This window comes from Eucalyptus grandis, chromosome 8, assembly GCF_016545825.1.
Source record: "Eucalyptus grandis isolate ANBG69807.140 chromosome 8, ASM1654582v1, whole genome shotgun sequence".
NCBI classification, from domain to species: Eukaryota; Viridiplantae; Streptophyta; class Magnoliopsida; order Myrtales; family Myrtaceae; genus Eucalyptus; species Eucalyptus grandis.
Window position 1 is genome coordinate 40,364,093 of NC_052619.1, and position 22,249 is coordinate 40,386,341.

A 22,249-nucleotide genomic window follows, 5' to 3' on the forward strand; every position below is an offset into this window, starting at 1 on the left:
TGAGAAGTGATGCATTTCGAAAGTGATGCAGTGCAGCGTTACAAGGGCTGAGGTAAACTAAATTTTATGTTCTGCAAGCTTTGAAAACTATGGAACTATGTAGAACAATTATTTTCATCTTTGGAGATGGATTCTTTGTGTTTCATATATTAGCTTTAACAATGTAGCTGTCTTCGAGATTCTTACTTCTTGTCTTGTTTGTCAATTGTTCTGTCTTTTCTGCATTTAGATCAGTTGCTGAAAATTAACTCTGCCGTGGACACTGTTGATGACTAGAATTTTTTGGCTGTGGTCAAATTATCTATGACGATGGTGATGACTATAATTATTACTATTTGAGAAATGGTGGCTGCATAAGTACGTAGTTTCATGTTCCTTGATGGGGAGCTACTATTGCTTTTGCATTGAGGAAGTTCTTAATGATTCATTCTCATTTCTCTCTGTCCTTCCTTGATCTGGTGAATTTGTCTCATGTAATGGTCCTGCGATGGAAGAAGTTTCATCTCACGAAAAACGAGGACCCCACGACATTTTTTTTTTTTTTTGATAGTCCCGAACAAGGTCGTGAAAGTCTGAATCTATTTCTAATTGATATTGTTGTTTGAAAGATTGGGTCTTGTGATCGGATCTAAGATCACAATGTTATATATATATAAACTTTTGTGTAGAAATGAATAAATGTTTTTAACAGACCATAACTTCAAAGAACTGGTATTGCCAAGACCTATATGATCTCTAAAATTATGACGATAAGTCCTTTTGCCCTTACGTGAAAATCTCAAAATGTAGAAACTTTTATTAAAATTGAATTGGTAGAATCACTCCAAACTAAGGATATTCATTCTTTGATTTTGCATTTTGCAATGAAGAGACCCAAAGCACCACGGCAGGCAAATTTAATTGGAGGTCACTTTTAGTTGTAAGGAATGGAAGTGAGACATAATGAAATAAGATTGGTAATGAATTCAAGTAAGATGATAGTGGAACAAGCATCATTCCTTCAGTTTATGGGTGCGACGTTTAAAACCGCTAGATTTTTGGTTTTTACCCCTTCTACTAGTTGGTCGTAGAAGTAATAATACAAATTCTTATACATCTCTGATATTGTCCACACATTACTTGATTCAGGAGTTACTGAAGCCAAATCCTGTCAAAACTGTACATTCCGTGCATTGACATTTCAGATCACCCAAAGCCATCATTTTCATTGTCAAACCTTCTCCATTCATGTTGTGCAAATCTTTGTAAAAATGAGGGCACTGCATTTGGGTTTTCAAATAACAAAATTTTTGGAAAGGGTTAAAATAGAAGTACTTATCTTTTTTCTGCAGAACAGGAGAACAGTATCTGATTTTGTTTTCCAAGTGCATTGAACGAAAACAGTACTTAATTTAGCAGGATAATAGAGTGATATTTTATTGTCTTTTGTAGGGCATAACACGATACGAACAAGTCTAGTGCTTAAGTGGTCAAATGAGCATGTGAGAGCATGGAATTGCCTGTCTGTTGCTATTAATGTTCACTATACATTGTTCCGGCCACCTTTGATAGGATCATTAAATAATAACCTCATTGAATGCTGATTCCTGTCTATCAAATATGGAATTATATCTTTTGGCAGTCAATTTTCATTTGTTGTGCTTTTCAATAAATAAGCCGGTGTTTGAGAGTTTAAAATCCCAGTGGGATTGATTTCTGTAGAAAAGCTGTAGCTTCTTAATTTATATGAATTAGAGGTGTCAAACCATGTGACGATGTATACATCCATACAACTTACATAAATTGTGCTCAAATTTTCATTTTCCTCCCATATAAGATTTATGCATTGTATTTTTTTCTTAGAAGATGGACGCCCAATATTCAAGGATTCAGTGAAATTGTATCTTTTGGTGCCAAGAATGAGTGAAATGAAATACTGCTAGTGAAGGAGCTAGGAGAGTGGGGCAGGCGATGATTATTTGGCCAATTGCACTATTCCTTTTAATTAATGCATGATCTTATTCTATAGATGAACCTAATTACATAAGTTGTCACGTAGCGTATGCTTTATGGTGGGTCTTAACTAATGACATGACTAATATCATGCTGAACAAAGGGAAATAACCGTTATTTACAACTTTTTGGTTTTTGCTTGACGTACTTCTAGTTGAGGATGTTGAAAGTAGCTTATAAGTTTTTTTGTATGTTAGCGAAGAGACAACTACCGTTTGTAGCAGTTTGTGCTTTTGAGGCTTTGCCTCTTGCTTTCTTGTTGGTATCTACTGATATTTTTTATAAGGTATAGGCAGTCTTCCCAGTTTTATTATATCAAATCACGACTGTCATGGATGAGGTAATTCAGTCTTTGTCAATGCAAAATTTGGTTTGCTGTCACCAGACATCCTGGTTCGTCTCATCTGGTCCCAGCTGAAATTTGTATTGTTGGTTTTGGCTATCAGAATGCAGTGAAAATGTATTAGAATTACCTCATATTTATTACTTGTCAAATATGGGAGAGGTTCAGCGTGGGGTGGAGTTAGCTTAAGCCGACTGAACTTAAGAGGAAAATTCAATTGTTTTCCTTTTTGCCTTGATTAGTAACCTTACTCATGCCTGGAAATGGCTTAGGGAATGGATGTGGAATATAATTAATGGCATTCTACATTTATGCAGTTGGCATCAGTTTTGGATCTAATCTTTCACTGTTCCGTCATTTTAACTGCACTCTAAATCCTAATTTAGATGTTGTTCATGTCAGTGTCAACATAGGGCTATTAGCCGCCTTGGTACCTTTTTCTTTGTATGGATGCTTTTAGTAGGCTGTATGGTACTGAGCTCATTTAAATGGATCTTTGTGAAGTTTCATGAGATAACCAGAAGGATAATAAGAGGAATTATGGAAGCTTCTTTAATATTCTGTTTGTCCAGGATGCCCAAGATATGAAGTTGTTCAAAGGGAATGTTGGAATAAAATGGGCATTCTGCTAAATATTTTGAAGTGTTGTGAGATAAATGCATTGACGTATTGAACATTTCTGCAGATACTCTGCTTCTCTTTCTCCTGTGAACATATGATTCACCTCCATTTTGCCTTGACCCGCAAAAAGGAGACAAATCTCGTGATTTTATTTTGTGGATCAGATTGAAACACTTAATTCTTCTTGTTTCTGGTAGAAGGCTTCCTATGACTACGAGCAGTGTAAAGTTTCTTCAATTTTGTTTTTCTTCAAATTGAATCGGAGTATCTCTTTAGTTCAGCAGCTTGTAATTCACTCTGTCTGTATGTTGTCCACTTAAACCTCAATACCATATTGACTCGGTAAACACAAACATATTTGAAAGTTGATGGTATGTGTCTATTTTGTGGTGGGCAAATTACTTGATTGATTCACCACACGTGGTATTGCTTGTGCGTGGGATGTGGCTATAAAAGTTACTAGCAATCTTCTTGGTCATTTCCTACAGTTGCTTTTCATTTTGATTTCTCCTCTTCATGTAGCACAAAGTGTTTTGGTTTGTTTCTTGGATAAGATCAAAGCACTCACGTCTGATGACAATGTCACTCACCTCCATAATTTCTTACACGCAGATTTTGGTTGGATCTTTTGCGGGCATGTGTCTGCGGATGCTGCTTCCCAGTTCTGTCCCCATTTTTTGTGTGCGAGCTGATGCTGCCGGTGAATTTATTAGGAACAACAAAACTGGCGGTCCATCAAATTTTTGGATGTGATTACCTTGTAAGAGAAATTTTTGTCGAGGACTGAACTTCATGCAGATCGGCTGCTGGCGGAAGTACTGATAGCTGCTTTTGCTGACAGTGCACCTTTTTGTACTTGTAGGATAAGGCCGCTCCACGCACTGGTTGAAATTGTGGATGATCAACATCTGTTGTACTTGTAAACCCATAAATGTCAAAATCTATTGTATGGTTAACTTGTATATAAAGTTCGCATCACGGCTGTACAGTTGACATATCTGTTAGTGCAGGCATAGCAGGAAGCCCATCTCTCTCTCTCTCTCTCTCTCTCTCTGTGGCTAAATCTTTCTTCGGCTTCCTTGTATTCTTCTTCTATTCTGAAACTTTCGTTTGAGGACTTATGCTTGATCAATATGCTATGACGTGGCATTGAATAACAGGGGCATGACATTGAATTCATCTGCATCTCTGAACTGATTGAGAGGCTTGAAATGAGATGGAAATGTGTCATACCCTTTGTTGCCGTGTTAATCAGAAGAAGCTTGTCATGAAGGGTGCGTGATGTTGCTTGCGAGGGTATTGAGTTTATTCATTGCGGAAGAAAATGGCAGTGGGAGCAATATGCAGCACGCTAAGGAGGAATCAGGACTCCAAGTTCAATTGGAACTGATGAGAAGAGAATGATAAACAGGAATTGGCAGTGTTCCTGCCTCATTGAAGATATTGATAAATCAAAGAGGTGGAATTGCTGTCACAAGAACCAGTTCTTGATCTTTCTGTACCAATCTTTCCCTTCTTGTCTTGGGTTGGGTAGGAAGGAGAGCCACTTTGCATGAGGTGAAAGCTTTCTTTTAGGCACTGAATGAAAACTACGGGGTTTGGACGAGAGTATAGAAATTTGCAGGTCAGAAAATCTGGAATTACTAAAGCAGTCATCTCGTGCATTTGTCGTATCATTTAGGAAAATTCAAGTGTACCGTTAAAATCAAAAAGAAAATAAGAGAGAACGAAATTATGTGATGGGTTGATTCCTGAAAACGATAATAAGTTTTAGATAATGTTGATAAAAAGTATGCGACTGATAAATTAATTATACCGTAAACTGTTAGTAAATTGCCCATAAATGATGAGTATCAATGTTAAAATTTACCCAGCTACAACAAAATATTACCGTCAAATTGGTAACTTACGTCAGAATTTAGCAATGTGTATTCATTTGCCCTAGTAGCAATTCAAGCCATTTTCTGTCAATGTCAGCAATGTCAACTAGAATGTAATAGCGAGTTACCAACAAAGAAATGAGTTTAAACGTCATTTTCAATAGTTAGTTGGTAACACGTTTTGTAATTTGAAAGCTACAACAAAATGGTACTAGTCAATATATCAATTATTTTAGCCACATAACCATATAGATTCCTTTCACTCAGAACCTTTAGATCTTGTTGACACTTAATTTTTGTCCAAAGATTGTGTTTAAATATTTTTGAAAGAATTGGAACCTGTTCTTCCATAAAAATATTTCATATCAATTTGTTGCATTTAGATTGCCGAGGCATTTACTATAGGTTTTAAATGGAATTATTTTTCTCAAATCTACTTTCCATAAAAAAAAAAAGTTGGGGCCGAGAATCTGAATATGTTTAGCCAAGCCTCCTCATCTTGCGCAAGAAATTGGCCAATTTTGATGAACTTTCTTGCAAAATCGGTTGGAGAAACTTGCAAAGTCTAGCTAGCGGCTTAGAGTACTATACATGAACTTGCCAATTGATAAAAAAAAATCCAGAAAAATTGATTGATTAAAGCACTTAAGCTAGCTGCCGAAGCCGAGTCCACAATTTGGGCACAATATGAAACTTCCAAGTAAGCAATTTCGTAGCCCCACCATATCCTATTGAGCTACCTAATTAGACTGATCTCTAGTTGAGGTGGAAGACGACCATTAGATGTGCAGATGGAAAAAAAATGGCCATGGACAAGCTGAGGAAAGAGCGCGAAAATCTCGACCAAATTAGCTAGGTCAATGACGGTACAAATTTGAAAATTTGACGAAGTTGAAGAGTTAGTGAAGTAGTTCAGTTGGCAACCAAAGGGTGGATTAATTCAGTGGATAACCTCTCGGAAGCACACCCTCTGAGGCATAAAAGTAGGAGATAAGAGGCAGCTAGCTCGAGGGGGGCTCTTGGTGGCCTCCAAAAGTACATCCAAACAGTTACCTTCCAAACTCAAAAACTAAAAGTAGCAGCATTTGAGGGGGTTTTTCAAGAGCCATATCTCGCACACCAGAAATAATCGTACCACACCACTACTTGGATTTCAAAGGGGACCTATCAAGCTTCCAATAGAGTCTAGTATTAGTCCCCAAAGAGTTTCTTCATGACCCAAAAAATAACTCAAATAACTAACTTTAATCCAAAAATTCCAGTCAGCCCATTGAGAAAATGCAATTTTTACAAATTTGCAGCCAAAACTAGTCAAAACCTCGACTAGAGAGCAAAATTATGCTCATGTATCTTTCCAACCATAGGTCGTCCATCCCAGTGGAGACTGGAAAGGCCTCCTATATCCCCTCATAAATTACCCTCTTGGACGGTGAGGGAAGAAGTCTGAAATTTTTCCAGGTGTTCGAGGGTTGATGGTGAGCTAGGAAAAGAGTAGGAATTTGAAAGAAATGAGAGAATGTTGAACCACAACACTCATTGAGGGTCAAGGTAGGAATGTTATAGTTTAATAAAAGCTTTCTTTCTTTTTCCCTTGATCTAATCTCTAGATTTGTTCAAGTTAAGGCAAGAAGAGTGCGTCAGAATAAGCTTACAAACCTAGAAAACCCGTAAGTTCTTTTTTAAGTCTTGATCAGAGAGAGAAAGAGAGATCTTAGTTCTCATCACAGAAATATAATTAAATTATTTCTTTGTCGGAGCATGATCTTTTAATATAGATAGCTCTCATCATGGAAATATAATGAAATTTATTTCGTTGTTCTACACCGGCCATTGCTAAATTGATTACAGATTGGTATTGGTGAGTTGTTGTCTGAAGTTGAAAGATAGAGTATGTCTAATCTGATGTCGATAAATCTTAACTCTTGGGATCTTTGGTTAACTAATTATTATGATTCTTAGAAATACAAGAGTCAGACAGTCGAGTTTAACAAATCAAGAAGGATTCTCACTAACCAATTTAAAAAATGTATTGTATGATTGCGCCACTTCTCCAAATAGTTTGTCAAGTCGGTCTAATTACTTGATCAGGCGCTGGAGGGAGGATTTAGTTTTAGAGTCCCCTCATCGTCTATGAAATTCTATCTGAAAAGCAGAAGATGATGTGGTAATGGAGAGTTGCTTCTGAAAATTTCTCCTAATGCAGAAGATTTAGCTCAATCCTTATGCAAACTGGGCTGGAAGAAATGCTTTTGTTGGTTTACCTTCCATTTTTCGACTCAATCCGCTTCCTTGTTCTTCTCGTGTCTATCGTTGCTAAGGGGGTAAATGACAACCATTTTGGCCGTAATTGATTTTTGGAAAAAAAATAGATTTTTTTTTATTTCTATTTCTAGAAGAGTTTCTAAGAAAAATAACCGTTTGATAATGATACAAATTTCTATTTTAAAAATAGAAATTAACAACACAATTTTTTTTCCTTTTGGATAGCGGTGGACCAAAGGGACTGGACGGGTGGACTCGATGATCGATTGGTGGCGGTGGCGGTGGCGGCACGGCGATCGATGATTGGTGGCCGGCGACAGGATTGGCGCGGCGGCGGTGGCGGCGGCCGACAACCGGCAGCGGCGGCGGTCGGCGATCGGCAAGGACGGCGGCGGTGGTGAGCAACCGACAAACAAAGGGGTCAACGGCAACGGATAAAAGACCGGTTGACGAACGATGAGAATAATTTTTATTTCTCATTTATGTTCTAGAAATATAAAAGTAGAAAATTTCTACTTTTGATTTCTATTCCAAATCTATTTCTGAATAAGAATTTATTTCATAAATAGAAAAAAAATTGAATGGGTTTATCAAATGATTTCTATTTCGAAAACAAGTCTCAATAGAAAATTATTTTAAAAAAAGAAATAGGTGATTGTCATGCACCCCTAAGAGAACTTATTTAGTCACTATGGTTTGGTTTCTATACGAATGAATACAAGCTCATTTCCCATCCAAAAGAAAAGTCGGGCAAAAGGGATTTGTTTTCTTGAAAATGGGCTTAGAAGGTAAAAGTGGCACTTTTCCCAATTTAAAAAAAAAAAAAAAGCAGAATCCAGTGAGAAAAAGAAAGGGACGGTGGAAAATCCCCAAAGAAAAATACATGAAAAGGTGGTGACGTGAACATCAACTGAGCCCTGAGACGACACATGGACACCGAGAATTGTTTCATCTTAAATTTCTCAAGGAGATTCACGCAGGTGAAGCGATTAGTTGGCATCGCGAGTACAATTAGAGACCCAAAAACAAGAAAAAACAAAAACATAAACACAAGAACAATGTCGCAGGAAGAGGAGAGGGTGGCTGCAAACGGAAGAAGGGCATGCATCTTTTACAGGTTGATGGTGGACTCCCTCATCCATGAGAAGCAGCTGGTAATTTTTGAACTGATCATCATTGTCACTCACCAGTCACCATGCTTGTGTTTGTGTCTTCTTCTTCTCAAGAAATGAACTCACGCAAATTCTTGAGCCGAGGAAAAGAAATCCATGCATGGCTGATTTTTCTGTTCTTTTCCTTTCCTTTAAGCATGTTGAGTAAAAGAAATAACACAGGAGAAAAGATCATGCTGGTGAATGGTCACCTTCTTAAAAGACTGAATTTTTCTGGGTCGAATCGTTAGGCAGCTGTTTCCTGAGTTTGAAAATGTTGGGAAATGCCGCATGAGAGGAGACTGAACTTTGAGCCTTAAGAATGGAAGGCTAAAACTTGGGTCTTTTGACCCAATTAGTTGGGACGCAAAAGTTTGGCCCGGTAGGAGCCGAGTTAGAGGATGACCCAATTTCTCTTAAGATATCAATAGCATTTTCAATGTGGATTCTTTCTTTCATTCATAAAGTGAAGAAGGGTCTGCAAGAGGAAATTTGGCCTATGTACTTATGTAGTATGTGTGCAGCCGTTTTAATTTGTTCCTTATACTTGCTCACGTTCTCCGTACTTATGGGGTTCATGAACTTCACTGGTGATTCAACATCAGCTTTTTGGCCCTCTGGTAATGGTCAATTCGAGGAAGAATGCCATTAAATTTCTTTCAATCTGCAGGGGATTCCAAAAAAGTTTGCTCGGAAATATGGGGATGAACTTTCTGATGTCGTTAGGCTCTCCGCTTCTGATTCTAGTATCTGGCTAGTCGAGTTAAGAAAACATGGCAGCAGATTATGGTTCCATGATGGTTGGCAGAGATTCCTGGAACATCATTCCATTCATTCCGGTCACTTTCTGATTTTCAAGTACGAAGGGGACTCGACATTTCATGTTTACGTATATAATCTGACTGCTTCCTGGGAGAGGAATTCTCACAATCCTCTTGGTAGCAAAGAATTTATTTCGAGCAGGCAATTTCCAATGCATACGAAGAAAAATCAAGATACTGACAGTGTTGTTGAAATTAGAGACCTTTGCTGTGCATGCCCAATTTGTAGCTGTTTAAAGGACAAGTGTTTCCAAGAATGTCGGGTTGGCGAATGACAAACAGAATTCATGATGGTGTCAATATCATTAGGCCCGAGCCTGTAGCTGATTGGGAGGTCTTTCATCAGGATAAGGGGGTACAAGTCGACGAAGTTGAGCTCCAAAGTACATTCGATGGAGTCGGGATAGATCGGTTGTTTCAGAAAAACCGATACCGGAAAAGGAGAAAGCAAATAAATGAATCTAGTAAGCACCATAATCTCGATAACTATGTCAATGCTTTATCCTATTTACTTTCTCTTTTTACACATATGATGAAGTTGCAGATGAAAGTGAGCCATCAGTGATGAGGAAAGATGGAGGTGAACTGCCTACTGTCGAGGCATCCTATGGAAAATCTTCAAGGGAGTGTAACGCTGCCATCATTGAGGCAAGAGGGATGGCTATCCGTGCAGCTCACATGTATGAGCCCAATAATCCGTTCTTCCAAGTAATCATGCGCCCATCTTATGTGAGAGAGAAATTTCTTGTGGTAAGTCCTCTTCGCTATGGTTTATTCTGATTTTTCCTTTTCAATTTAATCATTCACAAAAAGGAAAAGATTAGTGAGACAACAACAACTATGCCTACATCCTCCATGATATCCAGAGACAGAATTTCATATTAATTTCAGTTCATATTCACTGCAATACATACTGATCATAGGAAAAGCTCTTTTCCCCTCATGAACAGAATCTGCCAGCCTCTTTCATTGGGATGCATCTAAAGGGGGACTCCAGAGACATCACTCTTCAGGTTTCTGATGGGAAGAAGTGGCGCGTGCGATGCCTTCTCTTCAATGGCAAAGGCAAGATAAGCAGAGGTTGGCGTGAGTTTGTGGCAGACAATAAGCTGGAGATAGGTGATGTCTGCATCTTCGAACTGCTTCGGAGAGAAGACATTGTGCTCAAAGTTACCATATTTCGGGTTCCTGAGATTGGGGTTGGGGCCTACTGTTGCGCATCCTATTCAGGAGGAAGCTCTTCGATGAAGCTGACTTTTGATAGTTCACAGGTAAATGTATTCCAGAAACGCGGTGAGCATCTCCTGGTACCTGTGTTCAATTAGTTAATTTCTTCCATGTGACTTTGAAATTCATATTGGTATATTAGAAGTCCAATGGGCAACGTGTTCAAGCTTCCCCAAAAAAGCAAGGTGTTCAACTCCTGAAAGAGCTGTATAAACGGTCTGCATCGGTAGGTCATTTAGGCCAAGTCAAGGAAAACTTGCTAGTTTATATATTAATGGCTGAGAGACTTTGGTCGATCTGTTTCAGTAAGACTGCACAAATGCATGCCAGATTCCAGTACCTTGTTGCTTGTCTTAGCAAAAAAAAAAAAAAAAAAAAAAAAAAAAAAAAACGGACTATTTGTAAGAGCTCATTATTATGACTTTGACCCTAATAATTGCCTAGCAAAAATATATCGCAACAGTGCAAATCACACTATATCCTTTTACAAGCATTGTGAGGGAGAATTCCTTGTTTTGTCCTGGAGGCTGGCGATGCTAATGTTTGTGTTTCTGTACAGGAGTCGGCTGAATGCATCTATCCTTCTAAGGCACTTAAGTAGCCAGATTTTGACAAACCTTTTTGTACAGTGGGATTAACTTTTGCTAGTTAAAGTGGATAGCAATGCTCTGCTCATCCACTGTGATGGGTTGGCGCCCTCGGGATTATCGCATTTTGCAGCATGTAATTCCTTGTTTTGTCACGGCGATGCTTATGTTTGTGTTTCTGTACAGGAGTCAGCAGAGTGTCTCTGTCTTTCTACGACACTTCTGTAGCCAGATTTTGACAAACCTTTTATGTACAGCGGGACTAATTTTTGTTAGTTAAAGTGGATGGCAATGCTCTGCTTGTCGACCGTGATCGGTTGCCACTCAATGCCCTCGGGGAGTATTGCATTTTGTAGCATGTAACGTTGGTATGCTCCATGGACCAAACTCCGCAGTGATATTCTGGTCAAGAAAACTTGGGTTGTGGATGTCTGTGCAATAGCATTTTTGCATAGAATGGCTGTTAAACATGTCTAAGCTTCCTCCTTCTCACGGCGCTTGCTGTTGTAATTTGAATATAGGGCGTGACGAACTGATGATGTATTACTAAGAGGATGGAAATTTGGTGTTCCTAGATTACCTAAACTAGACAGGAGTATATAAACTATGGTTCCTGTCATGCTGAACGAGATATATAAACTTTCTTCAGTTCATCGGACCATAATTAGACCCGCTAACAAGACATGCAATTCCAAAAGCTGTGGAAGAAAACTTTTGGGCCGAGGAAATATCACTTCTCATCTTCTAATTTTTTTTTTTGAAATTTATTTTAGGATTTTCGCTCTTCTCATTAGTCATACGCCTTTGGATTTTTTTTTTTTTTTTTTTGGCTGCAAAGGAGGCAAAAGCCTATGGAAAAAGTAAAGTAGACGAGGAATATATTAGTAAATACATAATCATCATAGGATGAGAAAAGACATTAACAACCGTGTTTCACTTTAGAATTACTAAATGTGCTTTTCTTATCAACCTTTTAAAATTTTGAAAGGTATTCGATGCAAATCACAGGACTGAAAACTAGTTAAAAGGTTGGGATTCTAGTCATTAAAAAAAGAAAAAAGAAAAAAAGAACTTCCGTTGTCGTAACTTTCTTCTATTATGATTTTGAAGTTTAAATCAAGAGTTGTAATTTTTCCCAAAATTCAAAAGATTTGAATTATTCCCGTAACATTTCATCTTATTTATTAATTTTAAAGAACATTACTTTTGTGATTGGGTAGGTGTCGCCAATCTGATTTTTCTTTTTTTTCTTTTGATCTCACTCCCTTCTTTTATATATACGTGTGTGTGATGCTCACAGGAATCGAACCTCGAACCTAGTACTCCCCAACCCCACCCCAAATCTCTTTATCAAAAGGGCCACATGCTTCTTGGTGGTGTTGTTGTTGTTGTTTTTTTTTTTTTGTAACCGAGAACCACGGAGATCACCCTTCTGAGATCACACAACCCTCCAAGGCCCATGACTCCGCCGAGTCTTGTCGCAAGTTGCCATTTAGACGTAAATTTCGGGAGGCTAGCCTATGACCCCAACACTAGGACCCCACTTCAGACAATTTAGCAACAAGAGCGTTGAACTCTCGACCTCTCGCAACAAGGAAGAGAACTCACACTAAAGTACTTTTGTCCCTTATGGATGTCGATCACTTATCCAGGTTAGAGTTGGTAACTCACTCAAATATAGATGGATATACTTAAATAGATATGGGTGATTTAAAATAAGAATTGATAACCTACTCAAGTGATGTGTTTAGGAGCTGGTAATTTACTCCCATATAAGTTCGTAGAGTTTGAAAATAAATTACCATCATTTAATAAGAGCTAGTAACTTATTCAAATATAAGTGCAATCGATAATTTAATATGAGTCAGTAACTTATGCCAATAATAGTGGCACATTAATAGGAATTGGTAACTTACTCCAATAAGGGTGGCTCCGACAAGAGTTAATACTTCAATCGGAGTTGATTATTTACTAAAATAAAAAGTGATCATTTTAATAAGAGCCGGTAAGTTACTCAAATAAAAATTGATAATAATTTGCACATTGAACTGCATAACAACTGAAACTTGGGATGAAAGCTTGAAGTTGGCAATTTACCCAGCTTGAAGCAAGACAAGTAATACTGAACATGCTTAGAGAAGCAGTCCAACGCATGTATCATCAATGCTTTTAAATTTTGTCATGTTCATTACAATGTTGTCTCCTGGGTTCTTAATCCATTCATGAGTAGTTTAGGTCTGTTCATTCCAATTACAGCCAAAAATTTCAACTGGTATACCTAAACACCAGACCAGTAAAATTTACAAAGATCATGCCTGAATCAGAAAGTCTTCACTATATATTGCTCAATTTCGAGTGGACTGTTCTGCATTATGTACATTTACACACAGTATGTATTGTAAAACCAGTCCTCGTATACAATAATGTCAAATACTTCCACACAGGCGATTGCATGCGGTTTACAAGTATCGCCCTAAACATTTGACAGTGGCAGGAATTTTGCATCAAGCTTGGAAGGCAGCAGTTCCATTCCTTCCCAATTCTCGCTGTCTTGCTCTCTCCATCTTCCTCTTACGCCACTGCTCCAGAGCTATCAGATAGACATCATACATCGGCAAAATGTTCGAGTCAGAGACATTGATTCAGGATAACAGAACATGATAAAAACCCTCAAAGATGCTGCTATTCTATACCAGGAAAAGAAACTAATGGTTTCTGGAATTAACATGTTCGAGTCAGAGACATCGATTCAGGATAACAGAACGTGATAAAAACCCTCAAAGATGCTGCTATTCTATACCAGGAAAAGAAACTAATGGTTTCTGGAATTAACAAGATAGCTTCGCGTTGCCTTCTAAGGATTTCAATGCTCACGAGGTGGAGGTGGAGGTGGAGCATTATAAAAGCAATTTAGTAGGACTTTCCCTGAAGCACATGCACATTCAACAAAACAGAATTTGACTGCATTCTGCATGACTAGAACTGACCAGGGGCAGCAGTATGTAGTAGGAAAACTGAAGCAAATATAATCACACCTGACTTGGTATTGCAAGAATAAACAACCATAATCACATGTAACCAACATGAACCACGAGACTCAAAATGCACTTACGTTCCATTTGATCTCAAGAAGTGACTGATTATAAGATGCATGTACTTGTACAATTTGCCCCCCTCAAAACCACAACATAGGCGGCTAATTTGCATTTGTTAATGGATGATGTGGAGAGATTAGTAGCTCACGGTTTGAAATTAAATATTTTAGAAGACAAGAGACAAATGCAACAAATCGTGTTTGCATGATAGAGAGCACTATCAGAACAGCACGCACAGAGAAATTCGATATCGTTGAAAAATTGTAAGGGCCAGCAAGAAAAGAACAATGGTAAACTTAAACTATCTCACCAATTCCGACATATTGGGCGCATGCATATACGTGTGTGTGTGTGTGTGTGTGTGTGTGTGTGTGTGTGTGTGTGTGAGAGAGAGAGAGAGAGAGAGAGAGAGGTTGACCTACCTTTCATGTTGGCAGCATTATCATTAACTGAACGGAAATTATTTAACCGCTTGGAAAGATCAAGAGCAGCAGTCTGCTTTGGCTGAACTATTTCAGGTTCAGTATAAGCTTCTTGCTGAATTTCTTTCACCTGAAAATGGAAACAGATGATTCTCAAACAACAACCATTTCAGTCAACTCGAATAACATTATGTATGCTTGACTATGATTGATTCAATAGCACAAACAGAAAATTCCGGAGTCAACTGACTGACAGCGCACATGTTCAAAGATGATCTCTTATCTGATCGCACTACGGAATAGAATGAAGCATAAACCTTCAGTTGGGACTAGTACATCTTAGCATTTCAATCATGAATATTACATCAGAAAAAAAGTACAGTTAAAGGGAAAAATCTTAACTCTTTTATCTATCCCCACGGCTGCATAGAAAGACAAATTTCTTTGCATTCCTTTATATACATAATGTTGACTCGGAATAACATTATGTATGCTTGACTATGATTAATTCAATAGCACAAACATATCTTCACATTCCTTTATATACATAATGTTGACTTGGAATAACATTATGTATGCTTGACTATGATTAATTCAATAGCACGAACAGAAAATTCTGGAGTCAACTGACTGAAAGCGCACATGTTCAAAGATGATCTCTAATCTGATTGCCCTACAGATTAGAATGAAGCATAAACCTTCGGATGGGACTAGTAGATCTAAGCATTTCAACCATGAACATTAAAGAGTACAGTTAGGGAGAAAAATCTTACTCTTTTTATCTATTCCAATGGCTACTCGGGATAACATTATGTGTGAGTCAACATTATGTATGCTTGACTATGAGTAATTCAATAGCACAAACAAAAATTCCGGAGTCAACTGACTGACAACGCACATGTTCAAAGACAATCTCTAGTCTGATCGCTACAGAATAGAATGAAGCATAAACCTTCAGTTGGGACTAGTAGATCTTAGCATGTCAACCATAAACATTACATAGGAAAAGAGTGCAGTTAGGGAGGAAAATCTTACTCCTTTTATCTATTCCAATGGCTGCATAGAAAGATGAATTTCTTCAAATTATTTTATATACATAATGTTGACTTGGAATAACATTATGGATGCTTGACTATGATTAATACAATAACACAAACAGAAAATTCCGGAGTCAACTAATTGTCAACACACATGTTCAAAGATGATCTCTAATCTGATTGCATTACAGAATAGAATTAAGCATAAACATTTGGGCGGGACTGGTAGATCCTAGCGTTTCAACCATGAACATTACGTAGGAGAAGAGTACATTTAGGGCGAAAAATCTTACTCTTTTTATCAATTCCAATGGCGGCATAGAAAGATGAATTCCTTCGACTACTTTTTATACATAATGTCGACTTGGAATAACATTATGTATGCTTGACTGTGATTAATAAAATAGCACAAACAGAAAATTCCGGAGGCAACTGACCGAAAGTGCACATGTTCAAAGATAATCTCTAATCTGATTGCTCTACGGAATAGAATGAAGCATAAACCTTCAGATGGGACTAGCAGATCTTAGCATTTCAACCATGAACATCACGTGAAAAAGAGTACAGTTAGGGGAAAAATCTTACTCTTCTTATCAATTCCAACGGCTGCATAGAAAGACGGAATTTCTTCACATTCCTTTATATACCGGAGCATGGCTGTAAATCAGAGTATTGAAATAATCAGCAAAAAAGCCACATCAAACTGATGAGTAGTCCACAAAAGGAGAAAAGAAACAGAAATGAATGCCAAAACCAACAATTATTGACAATCTGTTGTTCATGGTGCTGAATGTCGTGCTGAAAAATAGAGATACATGCTATGAAATTTGCAATATTTTGTGCCATTTACACAACTACAATTCCATTTTACAACCACCAAATGATTGTGCATTATTTGCTAATTGCCATCGCAACATCTAGAAAATCTAGCGACATCAAATTATAGACCATGGCTGCACAGATTGTGCAAAGCATACTCTCAAGGTAAGTTTACACTTTGCTGCCTAGAAAATCAGACAAAAAAAATTGAAAAGAATCAAAGCACTAGTGAGCAGTCTGCTTAGGGAAAGAGGAACTTCACCATGTAAGAGATCAAAAGATTTGTACACAAAAGTCTTGAGACAGCAAACACCGAAAGATCTTCCTCAAATTGAAAAGAAGATCCTTTTCCAATAAGTATCAATATTCAAGAACAAGAAATCTACATGTAACTTCTGATTGCCAAAGAGAAATAACATGCTGTGCATCCAAGACAAAGACCTTTTCTTGTATTTGGATCTACAGATAACTCTCATGTAAAAATCGCAGGATTTGTGAGCGAAGCAATGGGAAAATTTGGCCTTTGCATCTTTTTTTTCACATAAGGTAAGAAACCCCTATAGGGCATTAGGCCGAACATGCCTTTTGTCCAGGACATGCGCAAGAAAGAGCTTCAAAGATCCAAGAAAAATTTCAGTCGACATCGAGCTCCACCAAGTGCAAAACGAACATATAAATCAAAACCCACATGCAATTCCATATCTTTTACAAGAGCGAATAGGTACAGATTGTCAATCATTACACAAATCGTGATGAAAACAACGCCTTGAGTCCAGGCACCCAACCAATCCGAGCCCCCCACAATCCAGACCATACGGAGGCATGTACAAAAGGGCCCAACCAGTAACTGAAGAAGAGACATAAACCTTAATCGCCTCTCAAACAACAAACGAAGACCCAAGTTTACACAGATCAAAGCGAGTCCCTTCGTCACGGCAATTCAAAGCAAAACATCAAACCCAGAAGGCGCAGAGAGAGAGAGAGAGAGAGAGAGAGAGAGAGAAGGGTATAGTGACCAGAATTAGATCGAGCGGATCGCGAGGAAGCGGAAGAAGAGGTGAAGAAGCCCTGGAGCAAGAAGAGAGCAGCGACGACGTTGAGGAAGCAGACGAAGAGGGTGGCGTTCCTGAAGGAGAACCTCATCCTCCACGACTGCTGCGTCTCCATATCCACACCAACCCCCAACCTCTCTCTTTTTAATAATCAATCACCCATCAATGGCGCCGCGACGGGGATGCCGTGGAATGCGGTCGCCGTGGCTGCGGCGGCGGCGGCGGCGGCGGCGGCGACGAAGTCCAAGAACCGCCACCAATAGCGCCTCGAACAGAGGTCAAACTTCGAATCGCCGTCTGGCGTTTCGCACGGGTGGAGGAGGAGAAGGCGGAGGAAACTCACTCGAGTGGAAAAAAAATAAAAGACGAGTCAGGAGTCAAAAAGTCAAAACGAGTGGAAAAGATTGGGAGATGTGGATTTTCTAATTCGAGCCATTATCGAGTAAACCGGTTGTACACGAGTTTTAATACACCTCACTTACAAAAATGGATTAACGAAAAATACCCCTTATCACGCATATTGATACTGAAATATTTATTATTGGTTCATTATTTAAAGTAATATAATCAATCATTTATAAAAAAAAAGTTGTTCACATGATTTACTTTTTGCGAAACATATGGACCTTTAATTGATCGTAATGTGTCATGAATTGTTTGCAATTCTCGAAGAGAGAGGTCTGGTGTACTTTATTGTTTGCACAAGCCGACTTAATGCTTTGTAATGGTTATGGAGCTAATACCCAAAATAATATTTTGAAACAAGAGAATCAATGACCGAATTGATCTTTTGAAATTGTTTTAGAATCAGTGGCCAAATTGATTTAAACTAGAGTCAAGTCTGATATGAAGCAAGAATGAGTATGATGGAGTGACAATGATTAGAAATAGAAAGCGACAGAGATTAGATTGAAAAATGGTCTACACACACAATAACAATTGCTAGTATAATCGAAGCGGTGAACTCTTTTGAACTCTCGGTACCGTTCAATAAGGGTATACAAAAGAATCGAAAACCGCCGGAACCGATTGGACCGATCTGAATCAACAATTTCCATGGGGCTGTCTAGTTCTCGATTCCAAGTTAGTACAATGGATGAGTACTAGTCCGATTCCCGATTCTAGGCATGAAATCGCCCACCCACTCATTCACTCGGGCCGAATCAATCATATATATAAAAGAGATTTCATCTCAATTACTTAATTATTTTATAATTTTTTGACCAAATATATATGTACATATATGCATATTTGTAATTATTGGACATTATTAACTAATTTTGTTTCTTGGGTGTGTAATAGGATTAATCCCTACTCTCTCTTTTTTCATTCTAATGATCCATTTACTTTCTTTCTCAACCAAAAATAAATAAATAAACGTAGAAAGAGGACATAATCAATTGTAGATATCCATAAGAGCCAACGGCTCATTGTAAGAGTATAATTAGATCTCTCCTCAACCATTCTCATGATTTAATTAGGTTGACCAAGAATTAATGTTTTAACTTATGTGGAGGTTAGAACTTTTAATGTGGAGTCGATTCTCCACTTATTTTCGATGTCTAGAAACCTTAAAAGATCACACCATGACATTTGAAAAAATTAAATTTTTAGCTATGAGTATTATTTATTTGTTTTGCCTTATAATTTTCAATTCTTAATCAAAATTAATGACTTGCAATTCAACCCAAACTTAATAGGGATTTGAGATCAATTCTATGGACCCACCTGGAACCATACTGAATTTGTGGTATGGTTTTAGGTGGATCCACGAAACTAAAAGCCGACAGCTCTCGATTTTAATTTTTCGGAATCGATCTGTAGTAGGTGGTTCCCGCTTTCAAAGTGGGGAACTGCCCACCGAGACCATGCTCACCCCTATTGTTTGACATGTAATTGGTGGTATGTTTGAACTAGGATGTTGCATTTATGGGGCTAGAACTGAAGTACATTTGAACAAAATTGCTTTGGGTATACGTCAAGGTTTAGGCACGCTACAAGGAGCATCTGGACCAAATGACTTGGGCATGTAACAAGGGTAATACGATTAGCCCTCCTTTTCATTTTATTCTTCTGTTTTTAGGGATTTCTAATTAAACTTTACGAACAAGCTCGGGAGATACATATATTGGTTTTTAGGTCCGCTGTAAATTGTTGATTTATTTTTACCTATCCATATTTTTGGCCAAATCCCAACAGGTGGCTGGTGAGGATATGGACTGAAGGTGTTATTTCGTATCTCGACTTCCTATGGCGTTCTATGTAGATCTTATCTTATTTTTTGATGGCAAAATTCTTTCCTCTTGCCTCAGTGAAGTCGTGTTGATTCAACTTTCAATTAGCTGAGGAAGATGTCGATAGCTCAGGTAAACGTCAACTGGAGAAGACGATAGGTGGGAAAAGGAAAAAATAAAAATAGAAATAAAAAACAGAAGCACTGATTAAAAAAAAAAAAAAAGAAATAAAAAGAATATAATAAATCCGAGTCGGGTCGGATTTGGTTAGTGGGTCGGATCAGGTGGCCGAGGTTGGAACAGGGACGCTGTTGGTTCGAGGCCGGGCTAGGTCAAAGAGTTTAATGGGTTCCGTTGAAATGTTGTGGGTTCAACAACCTGGGCTTTTTTTGCAAAATTGGACTGGGCCTTAGGGCTAGTCTAATTTCAAACCCAACTCGGACTGTTCGGGTCAGACAGGCGGCTGGGACCAGATTCCTAACCCGATCCGAATCCATTTTTCTTGAATAAAAATATTAAAAATACAAAAATAAAAATAAAAATTCCTAAAAAATTATGAAAAATTTTAGAAATTATATTTTGAGTATTTTTATTATATTTTAGAGTTATCTATAGTTTAGAACTAGTTTAGCATTAAAAATGTGAAAATCTTTTAATAAAAAAATTGAATTCAAAATTGAACAAGCCTTTATGGCTTTACAATAGCATTTTTAATGCTTTCTTTTTCGAGTCAATGCTACATCACTGTTTGTGCACTTTCATTGTGATTTTATTTGATTATGCTCTTTTAATAGATTGATTTTAATGGTTAAGATGAATTTCAGGATCTTTAATTAGTAAAAGACTACCCCGACACTTTGGTTAGCAAATCGTGAAGTTTAAATATCAAAAAGGTACTTGTTAGATGACTGTATAATTAAGACCTAATCTCTATATTTATGGTTGCTTAGAAAGTGATGTATTCTCTCATATTTCTAACCGACTTCATTAAGCTAGTGACGACTTATGACATAGAATTTTTAGGATCAATTTGAATTTAAATTGCAAATCATGTGTCATGCAGGGCATGATCTTAGAAGAGACCACATCGCCCGTCTGCGGTGTTATCAAGTGAGGATCCATCTAAGACCTAGACTTGTATGTATGTACCATTAGGATTGTCTCATAAATCAATACCTCTAAACCCATTTTCTGAGGGCGGCTCAAGGGTAGGTTGCAACAATGAGGCAACGCATCCCATCAGGCAAATGGGTCATACCTAAACAGTCAATAATGAGAATATATTTGAGTGAAGAGAGCTTGTCAATCCATTCTGACAAACTCATAAGATTCTCACAATATATAATCTCGAGAACGTGCAATGTAGTGACATTGAATACCCTCCGATAACGCCACCAGTTTCGGTAGTTTTATGGCAAGTTTGCAGAGATTTACGAGGGATCGCCATTGGGTGCCGTGCTTGCCGTCATAGCTCAACAAGTCAAGTTCTTTACAAGCAAAAATGCCAAGGTATTGGAGCGAGAATTGGTACTGCATGTCTCGAGAGACACCTCACAGTGTGCAATGTAGGAAGGTCGTGCTTTCAAGATTTGGAGGAATGGAAGTAAAGTATCAAGTATCGAGTGCTCTAGATCTAATAGATAAAACAAATCTAGATACTTTAATTTAGAGAGAGGGATTAATGTGGATACTATTGCATCTTTTCGTGGACAATTTGGAACGGCCAGCACTCATTGTTCCAAAAACTTCCTGCTAACATTATATAAGGTCAAGCCTTCTATCCAAGGGAGCAATGTCATAGAATTCAAGTTGAGATAACCAAGTAATGACAGTCGAAGGTTTTGGGAATGATGATTGTGAATCGTATTATTGATGATCTCAATTTGCTCCCACCAGTTCCCTTCTTGCCTACCATCCTTTTAGGTTGCAATCGAGATACAACATCTATAGAGATGGGAAGAAGGGGTGCAATAATAGATTGCTCTAGGTCACTTATCTCTTGAACGAACTCCCTTGCATCCAAATCCTAGAGATTCAAACACCTTAAGGAAGGGAGCTCACTCAGTGGTGGCAAGTACTTCCATCTTCTGCATGCATTGATTTTGACTTCAACAAGATTCCCGATGGAGGAAAGCCAGATTGGCGGACTCCTACTCATACAAAAGAATATGGCTAAGTGGGCTAGATTTGGGTGTGGCCTAAGGTTCTCCCACATGATCAGTTCATTGCTATTGCTTTTGTTGTCTTGTTGTTCCCTCGGCCACTCTAGGCTCAAAGCACGCAAACATTGCTTCTCTTTCAAGTGACCTTTGTTCGGTGCTAGTTGTAGGAAGTCCAACTTCAAAGAGTAATGGACCCAGTCCATTTATTTAGTCCTCCCAGTACATCTACTGTCCCCATACCACCATGTACTTAATGGTCCATTCTTAGTACGATGATTTGGGATAAATATGAAGCAAAGACAAGTGGTTCAACGCACGTGACATGTGGTTCATTGAGGCACACTCATCAATCAAGACGTCTTTTAAAGTTGACCATTTTCCTCAAATCTCTTGGAAGTGTGGTAAGTTGCCAACATTTAGAGAGTTTAAGGTTTGCAAGTTCTCCTAATCCATGATTGAATTTAGCAATCTTTGGATGGATTAGTTTCAAAGACAAAAAATTCTTGAGTGCTTCAATTGACTCCCAAGAAAGAAGGGACACAAA

General features: G+C 38.1%; 2 protein-coding genes and 1 long non-coding RNA gene across 3 annotated transcripts; 2 read left to right on the plus strand and 1 right to left on the minus strand.

Annotated features, from left to right (window-relative positions):
- The first annotated feature begins 1 nt into the window (after position 1).
- Positions 2–3,983, plus strand: LOC120287705. Its single transcript, XR_005545950.1, has 2 exons — positions 2–52; positions 3,569–3,983. It is a non-coding gene; the product is annotated as an uncharacterized LOC120287705 (long non-coding RNA).
- Positions 3,984–8,156: 4,173 nt separating this feature from the next.
- Positions 8,157–10,898, plus strand: LOC120287220 (B3 domain-containing transcription factor VRN1-like). Its single transcript, XM_039299948.1, has 7 exons — positions 8,157–8,252; positions 8,920–9,212; positions 9,380–9,453; positions 9,609–9,820; positions 10,021–10,341; positions 10,440–10,523; positions 10,857–10,898. The coding sequence occupies exons 1-7, from the start codon at positions 8,157–8,159 to the stop codon at positions 10,896–10,898; spliced, it is 1,122 nt and encodes a 373-aa protein (XP_039155882.1).
- Positions 10,899–13,196: 2,298 nt separating this feature from the next.
- On the minus strand, positions 13,197–17,665 carry LOC104414411. The gene is given in 5 exon segments (XM_010025510.3): positions 13,197–13,474; positions 14,402–14,531; positions 16,024–16,059; positions 16,061–16,095; positions 17,274–17,665. Coding segments are annotated over 5 exon segments (438 nt in total). The 5' UTR covers positions 17,425–17,665; the 3' UTR covers positions 13,197–13,388.
- Positions 17,666–22,249: the final 4,584 nt, after the last annotated feature.